This window comes from Phaenicophaeus curvirostris, chromosome 4 (assembly GCF_032191515.1).
Source record: "Phaenicophaeus curvirostris isolate KB17595 chromosome 4, BPBGC_Pcur_1.0, whole genome shotgun sequence".
Classification (NCBI taxonomy): Eukaryota; Metazoa; Chordata; class Aves; order Cuculiformes; family Cuculidae; genus Phaenicophaeus; species Phaenicophaeus curvirostris.
In genome coordinates this window covers 64378155-64404885 of record NC_091395.1, presented here as the reverse complement: position 1 = coordinate 64404885, position 26731 = coordinate 64378155, and the positions used below count along the sequence as shown (strand labels likewise).

Genomic DNA, 26731 nt, shown 5'->3' with positions numbered 1-26731 from the left:
AAACTGTGGATTGCCCAGACCCAGGATTTTCACACAGGTCCACTTTTCCAGCTTGTCCAGGTCCCTCTGGATGACATCCTGTCGTTCTGGTGTGGCAACTACACCACTCAGCTTGGTGTCATCCGCAAACTTGCTGAAGGTGCACTCGATCTTGCTGCCTATCATTGATGAAGATGATAAACAACACTGGTCCCAGTAAGGACCCGAGGAACACCACTTGTCATGGATCTCCATCTGGACATCAAGCCAATGACCACTACTCTGTGGATGCAACCATCCAACCAATTTCTTATCTATCAAACAGTCCATCAAATCCCTATCTCTCCAATCTAGACAGAAGGATATTGTGGGGGACCATGACAAGGGCTTTACAGAAGTCCAGATAGATTACATCTGTTGGTTTTCCCATCTCCACTGATATGGTTACCCCATCATAGGAAGCCACTAGGTTAGTCAGACAGGACTCTCGCCCCTGGTGAAGCCGTGCTGGCAGCCACTGTTCACCTCCCTTTCCTTCATGTGCTTTAGCAGAGCTTCTAGGAGGATCTGTTCCATGATCTTCCCAGGCACAGAGGTGAGGCGGAAAGGTCAGTAGTTCCCAGGGTCCTCTTTTGTACACTTTTTAAAAATGGGGACAGTTTTGCCCTGCTTCCAGTCACCAGGGACTTCCCCTGACTGCCATGACTTTTCAGATGTCATGGAGAGTGGCTTGGCAACCTCATTAACCAATTCTCTCAGGACTCTGGGATGCATCTCGTCAGGTCCCATAGACTTATGTTCAGATTCCTCAGGTGTTTATGAACCTGATTCTCCTCTGCATTGGGAGGGGCTTTACCCCCCTGGTCCCCATCTTGTTGTCCATTGATCCAGGAGGGGATGTGATCAAGGTTTCTGGTAGCCCCATCTGCCCCCTGCAGGATCCTGTCTTCCTGCCTTGCTTGTTCATGTAGACTGTGGCAACTTCTCTTAAGGTAGATTTCTTGGTGGGTAGTACTGAGGTAACAAAATAGCTCATGGTATTTGTTTTACCATATCAGAGCAAATGTCACCTGAGTAGGAAGATCCTTGATTACCTTTTGTAATTTACTGTCTTATTACTACAGTAATAAAAATTCACTTGTTAAGTTTTTAATTGCTAAATGAACATTCAGATAAGTATAAGGTTTACTAAAGTGCATCTTCCTCCCAAGTTGTCTTTCCCATCTTACTCTTGAAGTATGTCCTCAAAGAGGCCCAAAAGAACATACTCCTAAATAAACATATACCCTGTGTTTTCTTGATTCTGAGTTTGAAATCCCAGATTTCTCTGTGGTTTTCTTCAGCTGCTGTAAAGAAAAATCTTTGTGCTTCTCATCGGTTAAATTTGAGAGTTTGTAAACTTGAAACTTGATTAAAGCTTCTGCAGCATTTCCATTACACAAAATTCAGTAGTCTAATTTACAGCGAGAAGAACAGTTGCAATGGTGACTACTTTATTTCACCACTGACAAAGTGGTTTTGGTGTATTTTTGGTGTGATAGCAGAGCACTGACAAGGTCTGTTGCATTGGATTTTGAAAATATTTGAGGGAAAATAAGTGACAGTAATGATGCATTACGAAATTAAACGCAGTTAGCTGTGTATATTAGCTTTAGAAGGACAAAATTGTTTTATAGGAGTAACTTTAGAAAAACAAGACAGGATCTTTAAGCTGATCTGTAGAATTAACAGCTATTGTCTGTTCTGTCTATAGACTAGAATGAAAATTACTGCATGAACTGCGATATGACTGTGCTTAACATGCTTTCTCTCCACAGCTGGTGGTTTGCCTCAGGCAGTTGTTTATTGATTGCATGTTCATCTGTTGCCTTTTACTGCATACTGTATCTTGAGTGGTATTGTGGAATTCAGGACTATGATGCACAGTATCCAGCACTGATACCTATCACAGTAGCTACCTTTATTGCAGCAGCAATTTGGTAAGTTTGAACACCATGTGCAAACTCCTACTAAACATGTGTAAGTCCTACTAAACATGTGTAATAGGCTCATGTTATAAAAAAATACAATTTCTCTAATTCTACTAAGTGTATTAATGACAGTACTAGTTCTAGGCAGCATAATTTCTTCCACTTGCAACTGTTGAAACAGTATATTAAGTGTACTTGCAGATGTACCAAATCTTCTCTGTCTTGGTAATTTGTGGGAATGCTGAAGTCCTTAGCCTTTTTAGTCTAAATTGCTAACCTCTGACAACTATTTGTGAGATTCACAAATTAAGACAAAGGTAGCTGAGAAAAAATAATGCCTGATCAGTTTCTAATACAGAGTTCTTAATTATCAAGCAATCTATAAGTAGCAAACATATCCTGGAATCCATGCTTCGAATTATTGTTATACAAGCTGTGAGGGTTTATATCTTGTCAGAGAACATACTTTTAGTAAGAGCTGCTTTGGTTTTCCCTCTTTCTCTTCAGTTAACTCAAATCTACTTGGCTAGAAGTACAAATTAAGGCTTTTCTCAATTGCCATGTATGGCTGTGGAAAAGTTGAGTAGTTAATTTTCAGGTGCTTCATATACAGAGATTCTGAAAGTAAAAGGAATATTTATCCTCCATCAGACTGAGTGTATTTGCTCAGTGTAAAATCTGCAGCAGCTACTGAAGTTCTAGAATGAGTTGTCAGTAAATAAACAGTGAACTAAACTACCAATTAAATAAGTAGTTTCTGGGGTCTTTGTGTTTTGTTTTCTCTAAAGTTGTAAAGAGATAAGTATTTTTCCAGGGTGAGTAATTTAAATCTTGTTTCTTCTTGTGCCATATTTTCTTTGTGTGGCTGATGTTTCCATAATATGACAACTGAACTTACTGAAAACCTCTTGCTTTTATTCCCAGTTTCAATGTTGCCTTTTGGCCTGTCTGGTCATTCATGACACCTTTGTTGCTCTTCATTCAGTTTATGGGCGTTGTGATGCTTGTGTCACTCCTGGGATAAGTCCTCCAGGTAAATAATTGAATTGTTTAAGCACATGAAGATATTTATCTTGTTGCATGAACTGCTTTGTTAGACTGTATTACTGTATTGTAAGACTACAATGTGGGGAAAGGACACATTTTGATCTGTTAGAGCTGATGGTATTAACAAAGTAAACCAACCATTCTGCATTAATTTGTACTTAGAAAGTAAAAAGTACAGTGAATTACAGATATCCTGAATAGCTGACCCTTACTGGTTTTCTACATGACCAGCCAAGTAAATTCTGTTACACAGAATGTATTAATTCTGTATTGGGCCAGATAATTATTTGCCTAATAATTAGGGTCGAATTACTATTTTGTGATGCAGAATCATTAACTGATCTGTATTGAATTAGTACAAGATACAACTTGCACAGTATACATAACCTTACAGCTTTTTGTTAAAGTTGGATTTGTTTTTTCTTTTTTATTTTCAGCTCATGTGAAGGACCCAAGTATACTGCAAAGTGGATGTCAATTCTGTAACATTCCAGTACATTTATTATTTTCCAATACTGTTTGTTTGCTCTAACTGATACTGTAATTCTTAGACTACCTGATTAATAAATCATATGGACATAACCTAAGACAGGTCAACCAGTAGATGGGAAAAAGCAACAGATCAGTGAATAATTGAAAAACAGACAGGTTTTACCTCTCTTGGTAACGTAAAACTCATATATATCTTTTGTTCTTATTCCAGTATTAAGCAGATGAGTTCAACAAGACCAAGTGCTGGGTCCTGCGCTTGGGCCACAACAACCCCATGCAGTGCTACAGGTTTGGGGAAGAGTGGCAGGAAACCTGCCCAGCAGAAAGGGACCTGATTGTGTTGATTGACAGCCAGCTGAACATGTGCCAGTATTGTGCCTAGGTGGCCAAAAAGGCCAATGGCATCCTGATAGGTATGCGAAACAGTGTGTCCAGCAGGAGTAGGGAAGTGATTGTGCCCCTGTACTCACCATTGGTGAGGCTGTACCTCAGATACTGTGTTCAGTTTTGGGCCCCTCATTACAAGAAAGACATTGTGGTGCCAGAGTGTGTCCAGAGAAGAGCAGCAAAGCTCTTTGTGAAAGTTCTGGAGCACAAGTCTTATGAGGAGCGACTGAGAGAACTGGGGCTGTTTAGTCTGGAAAGAAGGAGGCTGAGGAGAGACCTTATCACTCTCTACAACTACTTGAAAGGAGGTTGTGATGAGATGGATGTCGGTCTCTTTTCCCAAGTAACAAGTGATAGCATGAGAAGAAATGACCTCAAGTTGTACCAAGGGAGGTTTAAACTGGATATTATGAAATATTACTTCAATGAAGGGGTTGTCAAGCATTGAAACAGGCTGCCCAGGGAAGTGAAGGAGTCCCCTTCCGTGGAGATATTTAAAAGGCTTGTAGATGTGGCATTTGGGGGCTTGGTTTAGTAGTGGACTCGGCAGTGATAGGTTTACAATTGGACTCAATGATCTTAAAGATTGTTTCCAACCTAAATGATTCTGTGATTCTGTGTTAATAAGTCAGTTATATAGTCCCAAATCCTATTTTGGGACTCCAGAGTTCACCTAGTCCAACTTCCCTACTCAAAGCAGATTGTTTCGTTTGAAAGTACTTGATTGATAAGTGAAGTGTGTGGGGTTTTAGTACTATCATTGGAATTGACAGCTAAAATATCGTTATCTTTAATCTGTGTTTGTATTTGTAAGTTTGCTTATAGATAACACTATTTTGGATCTATTACATTTCTGATGTTATATTTCCTATGTGATAACACACATTTTGTTACTTAATCTCTTGACTTCAGATCTGCTGGTGTTTAAAAAATGATACAGATCAGGGTAAGGGCCTAGAAAGCTGGTTCATGTTTACATCATTGTTAATTTGGCAAGTGCCATCAGTAAAATAAATAGATTCTACTTGTGCTGATGCAGTTTATCCACAGCCAAAGGTGGATGATCAAGCTGTGAATAACCAGCAATATAATGAACAATATTAACACTACACAAGAAATTAAGAGCACAAAGTAAATTTTTGTGATTTATGCACTGTTTTTCAGTATTCAGTTTTCTTTTTCTTCTGTATATAATTTTTCATTCTTAGCAGTGCCTGTTAGTGAAGTTGCCATTTTTCTTCCTTAGCAATAAGGAGGCTGATACTAACTTAAATGCTGCCAGTCATACACAGTTGGAAAAACAACATTTTCTGTCTGTTCACCTTGGCTAAGCTACTTAAGTGTCTGGAAGCCTGAGCACCATCTAGTTGTTAGACCATTTTATTTAGATCTTTGTGTAAAATACTTTCACACTTGCAACTTCTGGAAGATGGGAGAATGTAGACGCTGGGTATTGAAACTTGTTAAAATTTACTCCTTGTGACTTGCTTAAGTGTGGACTGTTAAAGGAGAATGTTCTTCATTCTGACTTTCAAATTCGCACCATTGCTGAATACAAAATATGTGAAAACTTTAGTAATGAGAAATATACATTGTCTTCAGCTGCTACTGTTTCATGCTGTCAGTTTGCAATACAAAGGATCAGTCAAACCAAAATAAAATACATTTAGCACTACTGTTAAGTAGCTTGTAGAGTGAGTTAACAGCTTGATTTGTTTAAATGTAATATTTAAGTTTTCCAGAACCAATTGTACTTCACATGTTCAAGTTGCTTATCTTCAGGTCTTCACCTTTTAACAAATTTTAACATTTTTATGGCTGCATACATAGGTACGTTTGAGTAACTTTGTTTATTATGAATTTAAAATACACCATTGCTCAGGGACAGTAATTATTACTGTGTTTTTGTCTGTCAACTGTATAAATGCTGTAGCTGTTTTAAGTTGCCTTGTACTCTTTAATTAAAGTTATTACTATTTGCTACATTTTTTTTCAGATTTATTCTTCTGGACATCTTAATAAACTTTGTATAAAAGTGATCATTTATTGTTCAGTGCTGATTGTTTACTGTCTTTGGGACTGTCAGCCCATCTATATGGCTAGAAAATAGATGTTTATATAGATTTTAAATACTATACTTCACTTGAAGTATGTTTGTCTTTCATGACCTCTCAGCTGGGTTTAGTGAAGGTGTAATACTATTCTGTGTGCCTTTGGAGAGCTATTTGCTTTCTGATTACTCTTGATGCCTTTTTCTGAAAATCCCAGGTAGATGTACTCACTGTACATAAGTCCAGCAAAGTAGGAAAGTTATGAGTGTTCAATTAGGATAATTTGGTCTCCTGAAATACTGCACCCCATGGGAGGGACCCAGACTGGAGCAGTTCATGAAGAACTGCAGCCAGTGGGAAGGACTCATGTTGGACACGTTCATGGCGACTGTCTCCTGTGGGAGAGACCCCACACTGGAGCAGGGGCAGAGTGTGAGGAGTCCTCCCCCTGAGGAGGAGGCAGCAGCAGAGACAATGTGTGGTGAAATGACTGTAAGCCCCCATTCCCCTGTGCTGTGCAGTGGGGAGGAGCTATAGAGAAAATCAGAAGCAAAGTTGTGCCCAGGAAGAGGGGACAGGTCAAGGGAGGGTGTTTTTAAGATATGGCTTTATTTCTCATTACCCTACTCTGATGTGATTGGTAATAAACTAAACTGATTTCCCCAAGTTGTGTCTGTTTTGCCTGTGATGGCAATTGGTGAATGATCTTTCCCTGTCCTTATCTTGACCCCCTGTCCTGCTGAGGAAGGGAGTGACAGAGTGGCTTTGGTGGTCACCTAGCAACCAGGCAGGTGGGCTAAATCCTGCAGAAGTCTTTGTTACCTTGAGCTCAGTAGTTGCTACTACACTGTAATCGCTATAATATTCTCTTGTCAGAATGGAACTTATGAAAAGCAAGAGATCATAGAACCATAGAATAACCAGGTTGGAAGAGACCCACCGGATCATCCAGTCCAACCATTCCTATCAAACACTAAACCATGCCCCTTAGGACCTCATCCACCCGTGCCTTAAACACCTCCAGGGAAGGTGAATCAACGACCTCCCTGGGTAGCCTGTTCCAGTGCCCAATGACCCTTTCTGTGAAGATTTTTTTCCTAATGTCCAGCCTAAACCTCCCCTGGCGGAGCTTGAGGCCATTCCCTCTTGTCCTGTCCCCTGTCACTTGGGAGAAGAGGCCAGCACCCTCCTCTCTACAACCTCCTTTCAGGCAATTATAGAGAGTAATGAGGTCTCCCCTCAGCCTCCTCTTCTCCAGGCTAAACAACCCCAGCTCTCTTAGCCGCTCCTCATAAGGCCTGTTCTCCAGCCCCTTCACCAGCTTCGTTGCTCTTCTCTGGACTGGCTCCAGAGCCTCAACATCCTTCTTGTGGTGAGGGGCTCAGAACTGAACACAGGATTCGAGGAGCGGTCTCACCAGTGCCAAGTACAGAGGGAGAATAACCTCCCTGGACCTGCTGGTCACGCCATTTCTGATACAAGCCAAGATGCCATTGGCCTTCTTGGCCACCTGGGCACACTGCTGGCTCATGTTCAGTCGCTGTCAACCAACACCCCCAGGTCCCTCTCCTCCAGGCAGCTTTCTAGACAGACTTCTCCTAGTCTGTAGCACTGCATAGGGTTGTTGTGCCCCAAGTGCAGGACCCGGCATTTGGCCTTGTTAAACCTCATGCCATTGGACTCTGCCCAGCGGTCCAGCCTGTTCAGATCCCTTTGCAGACCCTCCCTACCCTCCAGCAGATCCACACTTCCACCCAGCTTAGTGTCGTCCGCAAACTTGCTAAGGGTGCACTCGATGCCTTCATCCAGGTCATTGATAAAGACATTGAACAGGGCTGGACCCAGCCCTGAGCCCTGGGGAACCCCACTTGTCACTGGCCTCCAGCTGGATTTTGCACCATTTCCCACCACTCTCTGGGCCCAGCCATCCAACCAGTTTTCCACCCAGGAGAGTGTGCGCCTGTCCAGGCCAGAGGCTGACAGTTTCTCAAGCAGAATGCTATGAGAAACTGTGTCAAAGGCTTTACTGAAGTCCAAGGAGACCACATCCACAGCCCTTCCCTCATCCAGAAGCCGAGTCACTTTGTCATAGAAGGTGATCAGGTTAGTTTGGCAAGACCTGCCTTTTGTGAAACCATGTTGACTGGGCCTGATCACCCGGTTCTCTTGCATGTGCTTCATGATAGCACTCAAGATCACCTGCTCCATGACTTTCCCTGGCACTGAGGTCAGACTGACAGGCCTGTAGTTCCCTGGATGCTTCCTGCGACCCTTCTTGTAGATGGGCACAACATCAGCCAGCCTCCAGTCCAGTGGAACTTCCCCAGTCTTCCAGGACTGTAGGAAGATGATGGAAAGGGGTTTGGCCAGCACATCCGCCAGCTCCTTCAGTACCCTAGGATGAATCCCATCCGGCCCCATAGACTTGTGGGTGTCTAGTTGGGCTAGCAAGGCTCTGACCACCTCCTCTTGGATCACGGGAGCCTCATTTTGCTCCTCTGGCTCCTGGGTTTGTACACAGACAGAACAATTTTCTTTACAATTAAAGACTGAGGCAAAGAAGGCATTAAGTACCTCAGCCTTTTCCTCATCCCCTGTCAGTGTTGTTCCTTCTGCGTCCTATAAGGACTGTATGGTCTCCCTAGTCCTCCTTTTATTATTTGTAGAAAGATTTTTTGTTATCTTTCACAGACTTTGCCAATCTGATTTCTAGTTGAGCCTTAGCCCTTCTGATTTTTTCTCTACACAATCTCACTTCCCTCCTGTAGTCCACCCAAGAGGCCTGTCCCCTCTTCCAGAGCCCATAAACATTTCTCTTCTTCTTGATATCACTCAAGATCTCTCTGTTCAACCATGCTGTTTTTTCCCCTGCTGTTTTTTTTATTGGAACATGGGGATGGCTTTCTCCTGAGCTGCTAGGATTTCCTTTTTGAAGAGCTCCCAGCCCTCCTGGGCTCCCTTGCCCTTAAGTACTGTCTCCCATGAGACTTTGCCAACCAGCCTTTTGAAGAGTTCAAAGTCGGCCCTTTGGAAATTTAGTGCTACTGTCCTGCTAACCACCCTCTTCACTTCACCTAGAACAGAAAACCCTATCATCTCATGATCACTTTGTCCTAGGCGTCCACCTACTTTCACATCCCCCACAAGGCCTTCTCTGTTCACAAACAGCAGGTCCAGGAGGGCACCTTCCCTTGTTGGTTCATTCACCAGCTGTGCAAGGAAGTTGTCTTCCACGCACTCCAGGAGCCTCCTAGACTGCTTCCTTTCTGCTCTATTGTACTCCCAGCAGATATCAGGAAGATTGAAGTCTCCCACAAGAACGAGAGGCATTGATCTAGAGATTAACCCCAGCTGTTTATAGAAGAGCTCATCAGCTGCTTCTCCTTGGCTGGGTGGTCTGTAACAGACTCCCATCACAAAATCTACCTTCTGGTGGGCTCCTCTGATTTTAACCCACAGGCACTCAATCTCCTCATCGCCACAATTCATCTCAATGGTGTCCAAGTCTTCCCTTACAAAGAGGGCTACCCCGCCTCCTCTCCTACCCTTCCTAAACCGCCTGAAGAGTTTGTACCCCACCACAGCTGCACTCCAGTTATATGAGTCATCCCACCATGTTTCCGTGATGGCAATGACATCATAGCCTCCTTGCCCTACGACAGCTTCCAGCTCTTCCTTCTTATTCCCCATGCTGTGTGCATTGGTGTAAATGCACTTCAGCTGAGCTGCCGAGCCTTCAGCCCTCTTAGAGGGAACAGAGTTTGTTTCCAATTGCCTGGTAACTGGAGTAGCTAGATGAATTGCTACTTTTGAAAGGTCTAGAAAATTCCTGAAAAGAGGGGGTTATTTATTACCAATGGAAGTGCCAGCTGTCAAACAGAATTTGTGATGTGGGGCCCAGAGCATAAAACTGTGGTGGATCATCCCATTGCCTCCACCACTGTTCACTTCCTGGGATGCAGGGCAGGCTCCATCAGTCCCATCTTTGCTTTTGCTCAACACTTCTTGCATGGTCCTTGGCTTTCAAGCCAGCCAGGGCTACCTTGTTCACCGCTTGCTATCTTTCCAGTCTCTCTGTGTTATGTTACACACATCTCTGTCAACACAGGTATGGACTCTATGTCCCCCACTGCAGTCAGTGGTGCAGGGCTCACCTCTGCAAAGCGACACGACCATCTCCTGACTAATCTTGGGTTGCATCATGTCTCCCTTATCCCTAACCTCGATCCTAGCTGTCGCCTGACTATGGAATGACCTTCTGCCCCACAAAACCTCAGCAGTCTTCACCCTACTGCCTTCCTCCCCTCTCCTTGGGGCACCCCCAGCCTTCATGCCCCTGCCTCTCTCCTCTCCTTGGGGCACCCCTAGCCTTTGTCCCGCCGCCTTGGGCAATGAAGCTGGTGAGGGGGCTGGAGAACAAGTCTTACGAGGAGCAGCTGAGAGAGCTGGGGTTGTTTAGCCTGGAGAAGAGGAGGCTGAGGGGAGACCTCATTGCTCTCTACAACTACCTGAAAGGAGGTTGTGGAGAGCAGGGAGCTGGCTTCTTCTCCCAAGTGACAGGGGATGGAACAAGAGGGAATGGCCTCAAGCTTTGCCAGGGGAGGTTCAGGCTGGACATTAGGAAAAAAATTTTCACGGAAAGGATCATTGGGCACAGGAATAGGCTGCCCAAGGAGGTGGTTGAGTCACCTTCCCTAGAGGTGTTTAATGGACAGGTGGATTTGGTGCTGAGGGGCATGGTTTAGTGATTGATGGGAACGGTTGGACTCGATGATCCGGTGGGTCTTTTCCAACCTAGTGATTCTATGATTCTGTGATTCTTTCTTGTCCCCTTGGGGAACCCCCATCCCATCCTTCACCCCACTGCCAGCCACTCCTCAGGCCTCCCTCATCCTACACCCCGCTGCCTCCCCTCCCCTCAGGCCTCCCCCATCCTTCACCCCACTGCCTCTCCCCCCTCTCAGGGCTCCCCCATCCTTCACCCCACTGCCTCTTCCCCCTCTCAGGGCTCCCCCATCCTTCACCCCACTGCCTCTCCCCCCTCTCAGGGCTCCCCCATCCTCGCCCCGCAGCCTCTCCCCGCTCCGCCCCCGCCGATGGGGCCGGGCCAGCCGGCCGCTTCGGGGCTCCCCTGGGGAGCGGAGCTGCCTCCTCGCGGCGCTCGGTGTGGGCGATGGAGAAAGCCGGCGGTTTCCCCTCGGTGGGCGGCAGCTACCCGCAGAAAAACGCCGAGATCCTCAGCAGCCAGTACGGCATCAACCTCTTCTTGGCCGGGCTGCTGCTCACCTTCGCCTGGGCTGTGCACGCCGTGGGCATCAGCAAGAGCCACCTGCTCTCCTACCTCATCACGCTGATGCTCATCCAGCTGCTGTGGATGCTCTGGTACCTCTGCAGGAGCTGCACGCAGAGGAGGCTGATCCGGGACAAGGACACGCACGCCGGAGCCCGCTGGCTGAAGTGTGAGTACTGTCCGGTGGCCCCCAGGGTGACATCGCGCATCCCCGCTACCCTTGCGCTACCCGCTCCATCCCTACCAGGAGCCACCCTGGTATTCATCAACTCACGCACTTGCGGTGCTCTCTAAAGTAAATATATGCATAAGCTGAACATACTAGGAGATTGTATGGGAAAGCTGTTTGCTAAACAGCCTCGCTTCCAACCTCCCATTCACAGTGCTGAGAGGTCTTGTGCCTTTTTTCCCTTACCAGGCTGGTTTGGCGACACCTGGAAAACAAAACATAACTAATAGAAGAGGCAATTTTGTTGGTGTCATGCAGCTGTTTTAGATGAATTATCACCTTTTCCACACAACATAATGCAACTTAATGTTGGCTAGTACCGGTCACAAAGGTTCTCAGGTGCTCTCTATGCCAATTTATACCAGAGATTCAAATTTTTATGTGTACAGATGACTTAGAAATGTGGAGTTAGACAGAAGAGAACAAAATCCCTGGCCAGATCAGTTTGTGGATTAATAAGTAAAACATTTAGGCAAGAACTCTAAAGCCAGCATTAGCTTGCGAGAAAAGTATACAGGTTTGCAAGGGTAGTGGTGGGATGTGATGACCCTCATATGCGGAATCAGGCGCATACTAGAGTGAGGATATATAAGTATATTGAGAGAAGGTAGTTGAGGAGCACATCACAGAGTCACAGTGGCAGGAATGCTGTGTTTCTGGGTCCCAAGAAAAAGAAACAACCTATGTCACCACTGTGTAGAGCAATAGACAAGTCCAGTTTTCACCAACCTCTTTTCCAGTTTTTGCACTGTAAATGGTAGGTTGGAAATTGAGGTATGTAAATTGCAGTGCTATAAGACAGCTTTTCCATAAAATATTTCTGTCCTGACACAACAGTTAATGAAACTGCAGCAGTAGCTAATGAAATATCTAAATGAAAATCCAAAGAACAGATAAAACTTGATTATTTTGAAAAGTAAGGGTGTATTGTAGAAGTTTAGTTTGTTCTCAGTCTCAGTGCTTGACTGTCTTATTGTTCTTTGAGTTATGCTGTATGAATTGCTCCAGGAAAATATTTTATTTATTGTCTATCATTTTACAGGCATGGTCTGTATACTTTTTCCTGAAATGTACAGGGTTCATGCACCAACTGTTGATATATTCAGTGTTTTCCAAAATGATATTCAGCTCTCATGAATTTTTCATTTATTAGCTTTATTAACTCCAGCAATTCATTAATGCAAGGCTTAATTTGATCCTCTTTTGGACCAACCTATGCTTTTGTTACTCAGAGGGTAGCTTTCTCTTCTGAAGTATGGAATAAATAGTGCTTAACATGGGTAAGTACAGCGGGACCCCTGACCTTTTGCATTTGGCATAGTGTTCACAGCATTTCATTTGTCCTACAGGATATAAGGAGTCACAGAAACTTAGAAATAAGATACTAGAATGAACTACTGGGTTACCTTATCCATTTCTTTTACCAGCACAGGATGGCTCTTTGTACTAGCTTCTCAGGTGGTGCGGCTTCCATGACTTCTCTTGGATGTCTAGGCTGCAATTCAACAAATTCACCCTTAGGGAAAGTCCTACAATCTCCAATTCTTAGGAGTTTCTTATTGTTGCTACAAGCCTGTACAAGTCCTTTATCCTTTGCTGGTAAAAGAAGACTTACTTGAGAAGAAAAACTCAGATGGCGGTTCCTCTGCCAAGATCCCCCTTGCCCTCCTCTGCATCAATGGTTTTGTCATAGAAATCTTTTATCTGAAAGACTAGAAGTCCAAAGAGGAGGAGGGAAGGAAGAAAATTTTCATTGTCTTTCCACAGAAAGCTCACTGGAATTTTTCACTAGATCTATCAGCTGCTTTTAAAGAATATCTCCATGTTCTCATTGTTAATGCCTATGTACCAACCTGTATAAAGTTAGTGTATTCTCACAATTACCTTCAAACTGTGAATATCATTTTAGTAAAAGCAGTTATAGCTGGCTACTTTGACCATTTTGCTATGACAAATTTTGAAAAAGAATGATTTAACAAAAACCTCTCATAACTGAGTCCTTACACAAGGCTGACAACACTAGAAGGACAAATGATTTACTGGAATTACTCACAGAAAGGTTTCCTTGGGCATTTTTGCAGCTGGGTAAACCCTAGGGCACGATTGTCTTCCTACTTGTGTAGTAGACCAAGAACTGCTCTTGCAGTGTGAATGTGGGAAGAGTTTCAGGAAGAGCTTTGTGTTTAATAAGGTGTAGTTACCTTGGCCTAAGTAATCTCAGGGAAGCTTAGGAAATCCTTTCCTTGACTTAATCCAAATGTAATTGCCCTGAGTACACTCTCCTGATAGGAAAAGATCTCTGACCATTATTTGCAAGTTCAGCCAAATGAGGCATAGAACTCGAAAGAAAATTCATTTCCTTCACAAATGGCTTTATTTTATTACATTCGCCAGCAGCACAGCTTCCATTTATAGGACTGACAGCTAGTCAGCTGATGAACCTTTTGGCAGACCTCAACTTGTGCATTTTTCCTGCTTGTATTAAATTGTCCGTTATTGAAAACCAAATAATATTTTAATTTTAGAGTGGAATTTTCACATTTTTCTTCTTTATGGTTAATAGCAAGAATTAAGCTAGCACTCAGCTACTGAAAAGCCTATTCTTGATTTCCTAAGATATGGAGGTGTCAATGACCATTTGAAAAAATCCTAATTTTTTAAAATAATTTAATGCTCAACAGCGATCTCTTAATATTTCTTTAACTTTCAAATAGAAATAGAAAATAGTAGAACAATCTTTGTAATTTCTAATTAGTGATATGTATTTAGTATTAGTATACAATACAGAAGTTTCCGTCAGAAGTTAAAATGGAAACCATATGAATGAACATTACAGTTGTGCTTTGATTTTTGTCTAAGCGAATTAGTACAATCATTTTGTTATGCAGCCCCTTAAATGTGCATGTAGGACACTGCATATGCTCACAGTGTAGTCACCTGAGTGATTGCCAGAAGCGTCTAGATTATCATTTGAACGACTGAAATAATTGAACATTAAAAGAAATGAGCCACATAAAATCTAATCCTTGGAGGATGATGCAAATCTATTGATTTCAGTGGGAACAGATTGAAGCCCACCAAATGTCTGATGAAGTTAAAGGAAATGTGAAGAGAAATACTAAGGCATGCATAAACCAAAATGCTCAATGTGAAAGAAATTTTGTGGGCTTTTTTTTTGTGTTGGTTGGAGTTTTTATTGTGTCCCCCCCGCAATGGTCTGCTGGACATTGATGTAAACCTGTACAACTGAAATAGTGATCTTGTGAAATGCAAGCAAGACAGAGTAGAACTACAGTACAAGTCATACTTGTAAGGACAAGATGCACATATGGTGCAGGGAACAGATCAATATCTAAGATCCATTTGCTTTTAATTTCAGTGAATGTGAACCTGAGCCCTTCACCTTGTCTCGCCTCCCTTCACCTTGTGTCCCCTCCCACCCCCTCCCCACCTCTTCCCGTTTCTTTAGTTCACATGTCCTTTGTGATCCTATTCTGCTGAGCCACTCTGGTAAGTAATAGAAGCAAGAGTGCAGAACGTTTACAGTATAAAATAGATTTCCACTCCTTTTGCTCTGACATTACTACTTCACTAAAGCATTTCCTCAGGGCTTGATACTGCACCACGAGTTAATCTGAAAGTTACCTTACTAGTGCCATGAATGGGGAATTAAATACCTTTCTAAAATGCTCTCTAAAGTTAACATAAGCATAACAATTCACTATATTGAGGAGCTGAGGAAGATTTTTATGATCTTTTTCTTCAGAAGGTAGCATCTTCCTTCTTACTGAAACACAATACACAGTTAAGTCACCTTTGACATCTTTCAGACAAAGAGTGAAAGAGACTGTTCCCTGCATGCTTTCTAAATAAATCACAGAATAATTTATGTAGGAGGTCATCTAGTCCAACACCTTGCTCAGGGCAGGTCCAGTCACTTGAGATAAAGTTATTTCAGAACAAACATGGTTATACCTGAAAAAAAATAAACAAGGGGAAACATGTGTTTTGAAAGTTCTCTAGGATGTGAAATATGTGTATGTGAAGACAACAGATGCTGAAATGAAATCTTTGGTTCCTTTCTAGGAGGACAAACCATACGGCCTTGTTGTAGTTTTGGTCTCTGAGTTAAATCATGACATCCAGAATCACAGGGAAGGCATACTAAGTGATTGTGTTACTTCCCACTATCGAGCTCTTGGGCCAGGAGACTGTAGCATTATTGTCGTGCTCCCTGGAATTGTATAGTTTGCTGAGTGGCTCTATAGAGTGTTAATTCATGCAGTGCATGGCTGCCTCAGTGCTACCGTTACTTGAGAGGCTTTAACTTGCAAGGAGCTGGGAGCCATCTGTTAGATGCTGAATGTCTCCAGGTCCTGGCCATTGCTGGACTGGCTCCTCTACACTGACTGTGCAAGGATGTGCTTTCATAACATATTGGGCAGAAGCTTTCACAAATTAGAGGGATTTACTACATTAAGTCAATCATCTTCATGAAAATTGGTCTACTTTCCTTAAACAATTATATTTCCCCTAAACTGATTTTTATCATATTGTAAAAATTGTCTCTAGACACTATAACTGTACATTGACATTTTCTAATATCTTTTTCATTTGTAGGTGGGATTACATTATTTGCAGTGATTACTTTAATTCTGGATTCTTTTAAAATTGGATATTATGTTGATTTTTCAAACTGTTTGTCACCAACTGAGGGCATTTTTCCTGTTACACATGCTGTGCACACCATCTTACAGGTAAAGGTCACTGGTTGCATTTTATATTATGACTGTATTTCTTACCAAACATATCCTTTATCTTCTTATCATCAGTGAATTTTACACTAATTTAATTTCTAAGCATATAGTAGGATTCTTTTGAGGGCTAAATTCTTGTGCGTGTATATCCTTTCTATGTGTAAATGCAGGCTATGCAACCTGAAATTACTTAACCATGAAACTCACATGGGTTCAAAAAAAAATAATAAAAAAATGCTTAAGTTCTATATATAACTTTCGGAATTTTCAGACTGAAATGAGCAGCTTGGCTAAAGAGAGTTCACTTATTTCTGTACGTAGGACCTTCCACACAAGTTCAGTTCAATCTGTCCTGATGTCCCATTGTTGTTAGGAGTGGAAGCCTGATACTTCAAAGGGGAAAAAAATCCTTCTTTGCTGGTTATAAAATACTTATACATCTTTCCTCTAAGAAATGAACACATATTTTCCTTCTAGAAGCATTTGATTATACTTATCAGTGACTGCACAGTAGCAAACACAGTCAGTGACTTCAGTAAAACATGTCAATTGCTTGTTTATTGTAAGGCTTCCAGTCTATAACACATGGTGTTATTCCATAGCTGATTGTTTATCACACTAATTCCTCTGAGGCCCTGTCAGTAGATTTGTAGGAAAGAAAAAGCCACTCAACTAAGATACTCAGTTATAGCCAGGTCATCGAATGTACTTTCCAAGATGATTAAGTCATTCAGAAAGAAAAGGAAGATTTTCCTAGCAGTTGCATGTAAATGAGCATTTGAGCAACCTACATTTTTCTGCCTTCTGTAACAGGAAAAGCATTGAAATATAAGCAGAAGCTCTGACCTCTTCTATCTTTTTCTCTGAGGGTGAAATTCTGATTTGGTTGAAGTAATCGGAATTTCACATTCTTGTAATATCCACTCTCCATGTCTCACAAGATCTTTGCCTTACCTCTGAAAAACAAACCAAAGAAATGAAGCCTTTTTTTCCCCCACAGATCTGCATGTAGCATTTTTCGTTGCATCTGGTGGCCCTGAGCTGACAAGGTTTCCTGCTGCTGTGAACTGAAATGTGGAAGAAACAGTGTACAACAATGCTGAACAAAGGGAACAAGAATTCTAGTTTAAATTTTACATCACTCAGTGTTGTTGAATTTGTCATCTACTTAGCTTAAAATAATGGAATCTTGAATGCTAGGCTGAGCGATCAAAGAAAAAGTAATTTACCAGGTTCCTCTTTCTAAGACAAATCTTCTCATGTCTTTGAAACACAGGGTGAATTTACAGCAGATAACATCCCTAATTATGTGTCATCTAAAGCCCAAAGGATTTGTTTTCTACAGAATACGTGTCTGAATCTGTTGCATTTTGTTCTAAGGAGGCATCCTGATATGTGCCATTAAATTAATAAATACATATATGCTGCACTTGGGCAAGCAATGAACTAGTGCGTAGTTGCCCTTCCACTACAGGCTGTGCATTGTTCTTTTGCAGGCAGACGTCCTTTTCAGGCAATGAATACTCTGTGAGCAAAAATTGGATTTTATGCTATTTTTTTACCTTACTGACTTTTCTCTTCTTATTTCTCCACACTTTCTTGACTCTAACATCTGAACAGATCTTCAAAACCTATGATTTTTAGGTTTTGAGGAATGCTTTCACATCGGCTGTTAGAATTTACTGCACCTATCTCAGAATGGGAAATCGAAATCATGGCATTAAATGAGACTAAGGCACTAATTTCAATTTGATTGGTTTCAATTGAAACCTCCATGAAAACTTTTAGTCTTCACATCTAGGGTCACACCTTTTGATAAATGCTTCATTAGAGTAATGAATGAATATGTTACTGCTGGGTGGTGTAGGCAACCCACAAAGAACTGCATTTTCCTAACTTTTTCAAAAATCAGATACTGAATGTCTCAGACAACACTAGCCATGGTGGAGGGTGCCTACTGTAATAGGCACAATGGTAAAATGGGCTACCAGTTACTCCAATTGCTGAAGAAGAACCCAAAGATCTTTGCACTTTTCAGACCATTTCTGGAGCACCAAACCAGGCAGAAAAACCTTTTGGACCATTTATCTCCTCATAGTTCACCTACTGTTCAGTATCCTAGGAGCTATTCTGAGTAAATAGAACTCTCAGTTCCACCCTAATATCCCTGAGGAATATTGGTATCATTCTCCTTACATGTATCAGCACTTGGACCTGCTTTTGTATCAGCAATAATCTCTATGTTGAAGTCTCTATTAGCCTCCCACAAACAGAGATTCCCTCTTCTTATACTTATTTTCCCTTTACTTGCTAACTCAGTACTATCATCTCTCTTTTATTCTCCAGCTGAGCTTGCTATGTGTCTGTTGTTTGTTTTATTGATCAAGTCTGGCATCCTTTCACTTATCTCTCTCTCTCCATAGAATTTAATGTATTTAAAAAATTATTTAAACTTAGCATTCCCACACCCTGCAGCAGACTGCTGTCCACAGCCGGTATCTTTATTTCCTCTGAAATAAAAGACTCTCCAGATGCAGATGCAAGATATGTTTTTGTGAGTCATACTGAGACTTTCCACTGTTAAGCCAACTGACTTTACATGTAAGAAATATCAGGTTCTTTATGCCAGAGAGGTTCTGGGTGAACATCAGAGGAAATCATGAGTTGTTTCACATGTGTGGAGATGGAGCTACCTCAGTTTAAATCATCAGAGGACTTACAGATTACTGCAGATGCACTTTCCTTGTTGAGTGTAATGACATTTCTCTGTATTCCTTTCGTTTAGGTGTACTTTCTTTGGTGTCATGCAAAGGATATTATCCAGTCTTTCAAGACACTTGAAAGGTAAAGTGGATCTGGTCCTCATCTGGAAAGCAAATAGGTATAGGTCTGCATGGTGCTTTAACAGCTACAGTTTTACTATATGAGGGACATCATTGAAGACCTAGAGAGTTTGATTCTTTTATTTGTTTTAAGATAAAGAGAAAATAGTTCCATTTACTCATATTTAAACTGTGCTTATATTTTATATTACAGAATAAGTATGTTTTCCTCATGAGAGAGGGAAATGGGCAGTGTATGGTATCACAGTGTCATTTGGGGTTTTTTTGAGGAAGGAAGTACCATATATCTGTCCTAGGACTATGCATTTGTTACTGAAATCTGTGTCAGCAACCTGCAGTTGGTGCAATATATCTGAGGCATTCTGTATTGATTTTTATTGAGGGCAGCTTTTGGAACTAGATGCAGATGTGCAAATTCACTGGAAACACAGCCTCACCAGTGGTATCCCATATTACACGAATCAGTAAGGTTTGTAGACATTTCTGACATCAGAACTTGGTTGTCACAGTGTAATTCATGTGTCCTCTGAACAGCTGAATACATACACTTCTTACAGAGCTGAGGACTAGTCCTCGAGGCAGCAGAGAGAGTTCTGATGTACTTTTGGTTTTGTGAGTGGGGGGATTATTGTAGATGACTCTATCTGTATACACAACATAAATAAACAAACAGGGTAACTTTTAAAATACTCATCTCAAATTACCAATGAGTTGACCAGTTTTTGCAGAAGTAAAAGAAATTTACTAAGCAATATCCTTGGTAGATGAGGTGCTTCTTTTCTTTTGCTCTCTTGGCTAAATATTTAAGCCTTATGCTAATGAGGAGACAGATTGCTTTGCCATGTCAGCTGGTGAAATCAGCTCTGTTTATAAGTAGAATTTTAAAAATCCTGAATGGCAAGTCTATCAGTGAGAACAATGCAGTAATAAACTACTGTTTCTTGGTGAAGGAACATTACCAGCCTCAGGTGCAGGAGAAAAACATTTGGCTCGTCAGAAATGAGGAGTCTCAAAAACACTTGGAAACCTACCCTCACTGTACCAGTAGTCAGAATGCAATAAAGCCCTCAGTTGCCTTCAAGTCTCTCCAGGAGGCAAAAACGCGTGGACCAGAAGTTAGAAGAAAGACTAGCCACAGTGAATACGAAGGAGCACTGCAGAAGGCTGTGAAATATAGCTTGTGAATCAATTAACCCTATTCAGACTTTTCAGTCGCTGTCATTAACATGAAGGTTGTCCAGCCCAAAGAATAACAACCCTCACATAAGACAGCACATAATAGCATACTGTTGATGGTTTAATACATTAAGCCATTGTGTTTCTATAAAATTTTGGAAGTCTAACATTCATTGTGCTCCACTGAGGAACATCTTCAGAGAAATAGGTTATGATTTGATTTTCCTGGTATTGACAGCTAAAAAGTGCCATGTAGCATGTCTACAGAAAGCTAATTCATTTTATTTAACAAATATGGAGGTATGCTCTGTCCAGATTCCTTCAGTAATTACTTTATTTTTTAGGTTTGGGGTTATCCATTCTGTGTTCACAAATTTACTCCTGTGGACAAATGGAGTGCTAACAGAGTCAAAACATCAGCTGAATGAACATAAGGAAAGACTAATCACGCTAGGGTTTGGGAACATAACAATAGGTAAGTGAAAAGGTTGATACATTTTGGAATTCCTGCTCTAACATGTTCTTATATAAAATACTGCATCACTGCAGGATGGAGCTGGGTCATTTGTAACTGAGCAACTGGTAGTGGCTGATATGTCAGATCACAATTAAACTGTTATATGATCATTATCATATATGTGGTTCAGACTGTAGTTTTCTGTTTACTCATCTCCCCTTTGGATGATGTCCAGAAGAGAAACAAATCCTGAAGTTCCAAACAAAAAACCAGATTTTAAAAAACATTTTATTTGAGGAACCCCGTTATTAGTAAATCAAAGAAGTAAAGTGAACATAGCACTGTTAAAAACAGTTTGCTATTTTATAAGTTATTCATAGCAAAACAAGCGTGGATAATTCTGCAGATCCTTCCCAGAGTGTGTGATTTAGTAGAACAGCTCAGAGGGATAGGAATTATGCATTAGTGCTGGTTTGCAAGACAAAGCTTTTGCTCTGAATGGTTCATTTTATTATAATGAACCATTTTCTCCATTGGTAAAAGGATACAAGTTTAGTCAACAAACATTGAGTATAATTGCTGGGGATGCCTTCAGCTTTCAAACACCACTGAAGCACAGGGAAATTAGGAGTGTTTAGCTTTAAAAAGGAAATGAAAGTTCTCAGCAGCTGTAACTGATTTTCTCCCCATGAAAATTTATTGGTACAGCTGATAACTTTTGATTGTGCTCACAGGGAAAAGACAGTTTTTGAAGGGGAGAATGGGTGTTTACCCACCCAGTGAATTCAGTAGTGCCCATATCCTAAAACCTCCTGATTTTGTGTAGAAAAAGGCAAATCCTGAATTAATTTCCTTTATGCCTATTTATTAGTCTGTATAAATTGAAAATTTTTAGGTATTTTTAATAATTCCTGCCAAAGTTCACATATAAGTGGAAACCTAATTATAAAATCTTTAAAATAATATTTTCATTATAACTATGTCAAAAATTATTCCCACAATTTTACATCCATTTATGTGTGTTACCCTTTTTGGTGTGTCTGTGGAAATGATCTGCTTTCCATCAATAATAGAGTAGCTGAATCGATAGTTCAGAGATTTTGCAATCATGGAGCTTTAGTAGAGAGCAGGCAAATCACAAGTTAGTGGCTCTGTGTGATATGTCTGCTTGTTAAATATAAACAGTTTCCTTACATTATTTCCTACTGTTCTGCTGCCAGAATTGTTACACAATTTGGAATAGTCGAAAATAGCATCTGAAACACATGAATATACAATCCACTGCAAAAGCAATTGGGTTTCATATCTTAGCAGTGTGTCCTTGCAACAAAACAATACCAACTTTCTCCTCTCCTTTTCTCTTCTAAAATTACAGAAAACAAAAGAAAAGCTTCCAGGTACTAAATCCAGGTGCTAAAATCAGCACCTAAAGATGTATGTATGTTCAGCATGTATGTTTATATGTTTCTAAATAAACACATGGTGAAAATAATATTTTTCTGCCACTTGGAAATTTCTGATTTCTTTAATTATTTACCTAGGTTATAAATGAACATTAAATCTATTTATTTTACAATTTTACAAGCAATTGTTCATCAAGATGCCTTAGGAGTTTACAATACAGGTAACTACATGGCAGAGAAATGGTGATTGTATAGGTTCCTCTCAAAGGGAGAAGACTGATTTTGATTTTTTTTTTTAATCCTTAAAACTGTACTGGTACATTGAGTGAAAGTATTTCTGGCTTGCTTCACCTCTTTCCTAGACATAAACATGTTTTTAATAAAGTAGGTTTTGTATCAGAAATCTCACTTTTGTAAATAACTGATAAAAATGAGACTGGAAATGAGCCCTTTCCTTGTTAAGCTTGTTCTTGATCTGATTCACAGATCTCTGGGCTTCTACAGAAGCCTTCAAAGCTGAAGGGCTGAGTACTCAAAGCCCTTGGGGTCTGAGTTTTCACGTTATAAAAAGGTATTTTTACCAAGACCCTGCTGAAGTTTGGTGCATGTTGGTGCAGCATTCAGTCATGATGTGATTATTGCTCAGCAGCTGAGTAGTGAAGTCAGAGATCATACTTCAGTGCATATGTAAAAGTTCTGTTAGCTTTATGGCTTCAATGACAAAACCTTTACTCAGGTAGCTAACTGGGTGGCATGATGTGTTGTTTGACTGAAATCTTACCTTTATGTTTTATTATTCTATTTAAGTTTTATTTATTTACTTTAAATGTGAAATCCTTACAACACACTTAATTAATCTCTCCCTCTCCTTTAGTTTTAGATGATCATGCACCTCAATGCAATTGCACAACAACAACTCTCTGCTCTATATTTTCTCAAGGAATATACTACCTATACCCCTTTAATATAGAGTACCACATCCTAGCATCCACAATGCTCTATGTCCTGTGGAAGAACATTGGCCGCAAAGTCGAGTGCCAGCAGCAACACAAAACTCCGTTCAAATTCCATGGCATAACTGTTGGAATGATCTTTGGACTAATTGTGTTAACTAGCACAATAGCCATAGTTGTTGTGTATTTAATTCAGATTGGACGTTCGAAAATCAAAAGCGAGTTAGCACTTACTATGTTTTATTTGCATGCTATCTTTGTGTTGGTTCTCATGTGTACAGCTGGAATTGTCGCCCTTCTCATCTACAGACTAGAAGATAGATCGTTGGATAATTCAAAAAATCCTGCTCGAAAACTTGATGCAGAGCTGCTGGTGGGCACAGCTGCAGGGTCCTGGCTCCTCTCCTGGGGCTCGATCCTTGCCATTATCTGTGCCCAGGCTCATCCAAAATACACATGGTATAACCTGCCCTACTCCATTCTTGTTATTATTGAGAAATATATTCAGAACCTCTTTATCATTGAATCCATACATCGTGAGCAGGAAAAAGTGAACGATGATATTAAAACTCTTCGAATTGTGACTATATCTCGGGGGAGTACTTTATCACTTACCCCCTCGTACAAAGAGATTTACAACGGCAAAGCTGCTGGTGACAGCGGAGAGATACCCTGCTTGTTCAAGGGCAGTATCAGTGGGAGAGAAAATCATGCTGGTGGTGGCGTCAAAGAAGAAACAAGTCAGGAAAATAGTTCGGTCATGCATTCAGCCTCAGATTTCTCATTTTACAGTAGAAACTCAGTTACTAACAACAAGAGGAGGGTCCTGAAGAACATTGCTGCATTTTTATTCCTGTGCAATCTTTCGGTAAGACCTTTTGAACGTGATTCACAAGTTAATACCCCAAAGCTTCCCAACCTTTCAAGCCTGATAAGTATATTAAAATTACATGGTTCTATAGTTTGTAGCAAGTGGATTTTACTTCTTCTGGAAGAATAAATGAATGTGCCTTTGAGGAACAAAGTTTATTTAAAGATGGAATCTGGGAGCCTAGTCTTGTTTTAGTCACAGTACAAATACTGTAGCAACAGTGGAAGCGGAAACCCTCTTCCATCTGTGTTCCCCAGTAGCAAGAGGGAGGGTTTTCCTAGGGATTTCTAAAACTGAATTGCAGTTTGGCAGGGTCACAGTCATTAAGCACTAGTTGCTTGTGTTATTGGTGATTAATACTGGCCTTGTGTTCTTTCTTTTTAGCTTTGGATACCACCGGCATTTGGGTGCCGCCCGGAGTACGACAATGGACTAGAAGAAATAGTTTTTGGCTTTGAACCCTGGATAATTGTTGTGAACCTTGCAATGCCATTTTCTATTTTCTATCGGATGCATTCAGCTGCCTCACTCTTTGAGGTCAATTGTAAAACATAGATCATATACAGTTCCTCAGTGAACAATTGATTGAATAATTAATTAAATAAATAACAGTTGAATGAGTGGATGGATGAATGAGCGAACACAGCAACAGCTGCTCAATAATTAGAAAATTCAATTTTTTTTAGAAGAAGGTAGCATAAAAAAAAAAGAAGGGACCAAAACTATTAGCATGTAAGTTTTTTTCAATTTTTCTTTTACACATTTTGTTATATATGTGATGTTATTGTAGAGGTACACTTTGCAGAATCATAAAAAGTGTTAATATGATTAACTGTACATAGCAAAATTAATTTGATCTCATTCATCTTTGTTTTGGTCAGCTGGGGTTTGTCCTCTGCATAATTTGTATTGCTTTGTTTTCATTCATTGTGGCTTGTGAAAGGGATTTAAAAAAATAAAATCTGTATGACTTAGGAGGGAAGATCCTAGGAAAAGCTAAATTGAGTGATGCTCCTGAATCACAGAGATACTATGGAAACTCTGATTCTTAATTCCTAGCTATGTTTTTATAGTACAACCTGAAAACCTTTGCTATTTAGTTGGGTTGTGGGAATTATTTTAGACTTCCTGAATACTGATTGAAAAAAAAATCAATATATAATTATTATTTTCTTAACTGCATAGCAAGAAATCCAGGTAAATAACAGGTATAGTTAGACATCATGCTGTATATAATTTCTTCTGATAAAATGTATTTGTATTAAGGCATCACCCTTGTTTTGTATTTACTATGTGACATAATTGAGAATAAAGTTAATCCTTTTACTTAAATCTTTATTCACACGTCCTTATAATGTTTTAAGAAAGAAAACTAGTCCTATAGATTATGTTTAGGTGTATGTGTTCCATTGCCAATATGGTATATGGACAAATCTGGAGGGCCCTTGGAGGAGTTTACAAGCTGTATTAGAACATGATCTCAGATCTCTAGGATATTTAGTTGCCTGAATTCTCACAGAAAGTGGTGAAAAGCTGTGTGCCTGAATATTCTTAGAATATGGACCTGCAAGACTGAAAGACTAACAGAATACTAGAAGACAACAACAGATCAGTTATTGGATAACCCTCACTAACTCCCGGATGATCTAGTCCTAAGCCTGGTGGGTCAGGGGCTGCAAGATTTCTGCCTCTAACTCCTTAGGGACAGTTATACTTTTAACTACAGTTGTCACCACCATCAGCCTGGAAGGAGCTGTATTTTTGCATAGGAGTCTGCTTATGAGACAGAAGATCTCAGCTGTCTTGTCTGCTTTCACACAAAAATTCTGGCTTTACACCACTAGATGGCAAACACAGACCATTCGATAAATTAGCTGATTATCTCTAGGAGTTGCTTCACATCATAATCAATCTTCAGTTCTGTTTTGCAGTACACACAGCCATTTTCTACTTTACCTGTTGCAAATCCCAGATCAGGTAAAGCAACTTTCATCTGAGGTAACAGGTGAAGTCTGTATTACATGCACCATCAGCAAGGCTGGGAGTGAGAACTCTGTGTATCTGCAAAGCAATTTAAATTGTTTGATTTCAAGTGTTTTTGGAAAGAGTCACCATTTGATCACATAGCTGTAATCTCCGCCTTTCTCTAGGGCTGCTTGTCATGCTCTTTTATCCCACTTATCACTATTAATGCTTACATTCATCCTAGACAGTAACATTTTCCGTCTTTCATCTTGCACATAGTAGCTTGATCTCACCTATTTCCATGCAAACAGCAGCTCTAACCACTTCACTTAGTTGTCTCTCAGATTGATTCCGTTTTAAGCAGAGTGCATAGGGTCATCCAGATAATCAGAAAAAAGAATTTCAGTAGGTAATCCCACAAATTCCACTTCATCTTTTAAGCGTACATAAAGATGGCTAGAGGAAGCCTGTTTCTTCTTCCTCTGCTTCTGTGGGATGGGTCCCATGCCATTCTTCAACTAGCACTGGCGTTCTTTACCTGATTCCCAGCATTTGTGTTCAACCAAAGTAGAGCTAGATAATCCCAAGGGTCAAGAAGGGGCCATATGCTCTGTGGCACACATCCGGAAGTTTCAAAAATAAATAACATCCTTATTCTGTTATATTTCACCTGCAATTACTTAGGCCTTTCTGTTTCTAAACATTACCATTGAAATAATTTCATTTGTCCACAATATAAAATTGATTTTGAGTACTGAAATTGAAGTTTATTCAGAAAAATGAATTAAGGCAGCGCTCTGGCAGTGAGCAAATGCTTTAAACATGCTAATGGGTAAATTCTATTCCGAGCTGCACTGATGA

At 40.7% G+C, this 26731-nt stretch overlaps 1 protein-coding gene across 1 annotated transcript; it reads left to right on the top strand.

The window, feature by feature from the left end:
- The first annotated feature begins 553 nt into the window (after positions 1–553).
- On the top strand, positions 554–25164 carry OTOP1 (otopetrin 1). The gene is made up of 8 exons (XM_069856579.1): positions 554–587; positions 1906–1958; positions 2874–2982; positions 16066–16202; positions 18988–19046; positions 20566–20696; positions 22956–23902; positions 24290–25164. Exons 1-8 carry the CDS (start codon positions 554–556, stop codon positions 24458–24460), a joined length of 1641 nt encoding a protein of 546 aa, XP_069712680.1. The 3' UTR covers positions 24461–25164.
- Positions 25165–26731: the final 1567 nt, after the last annotated feature.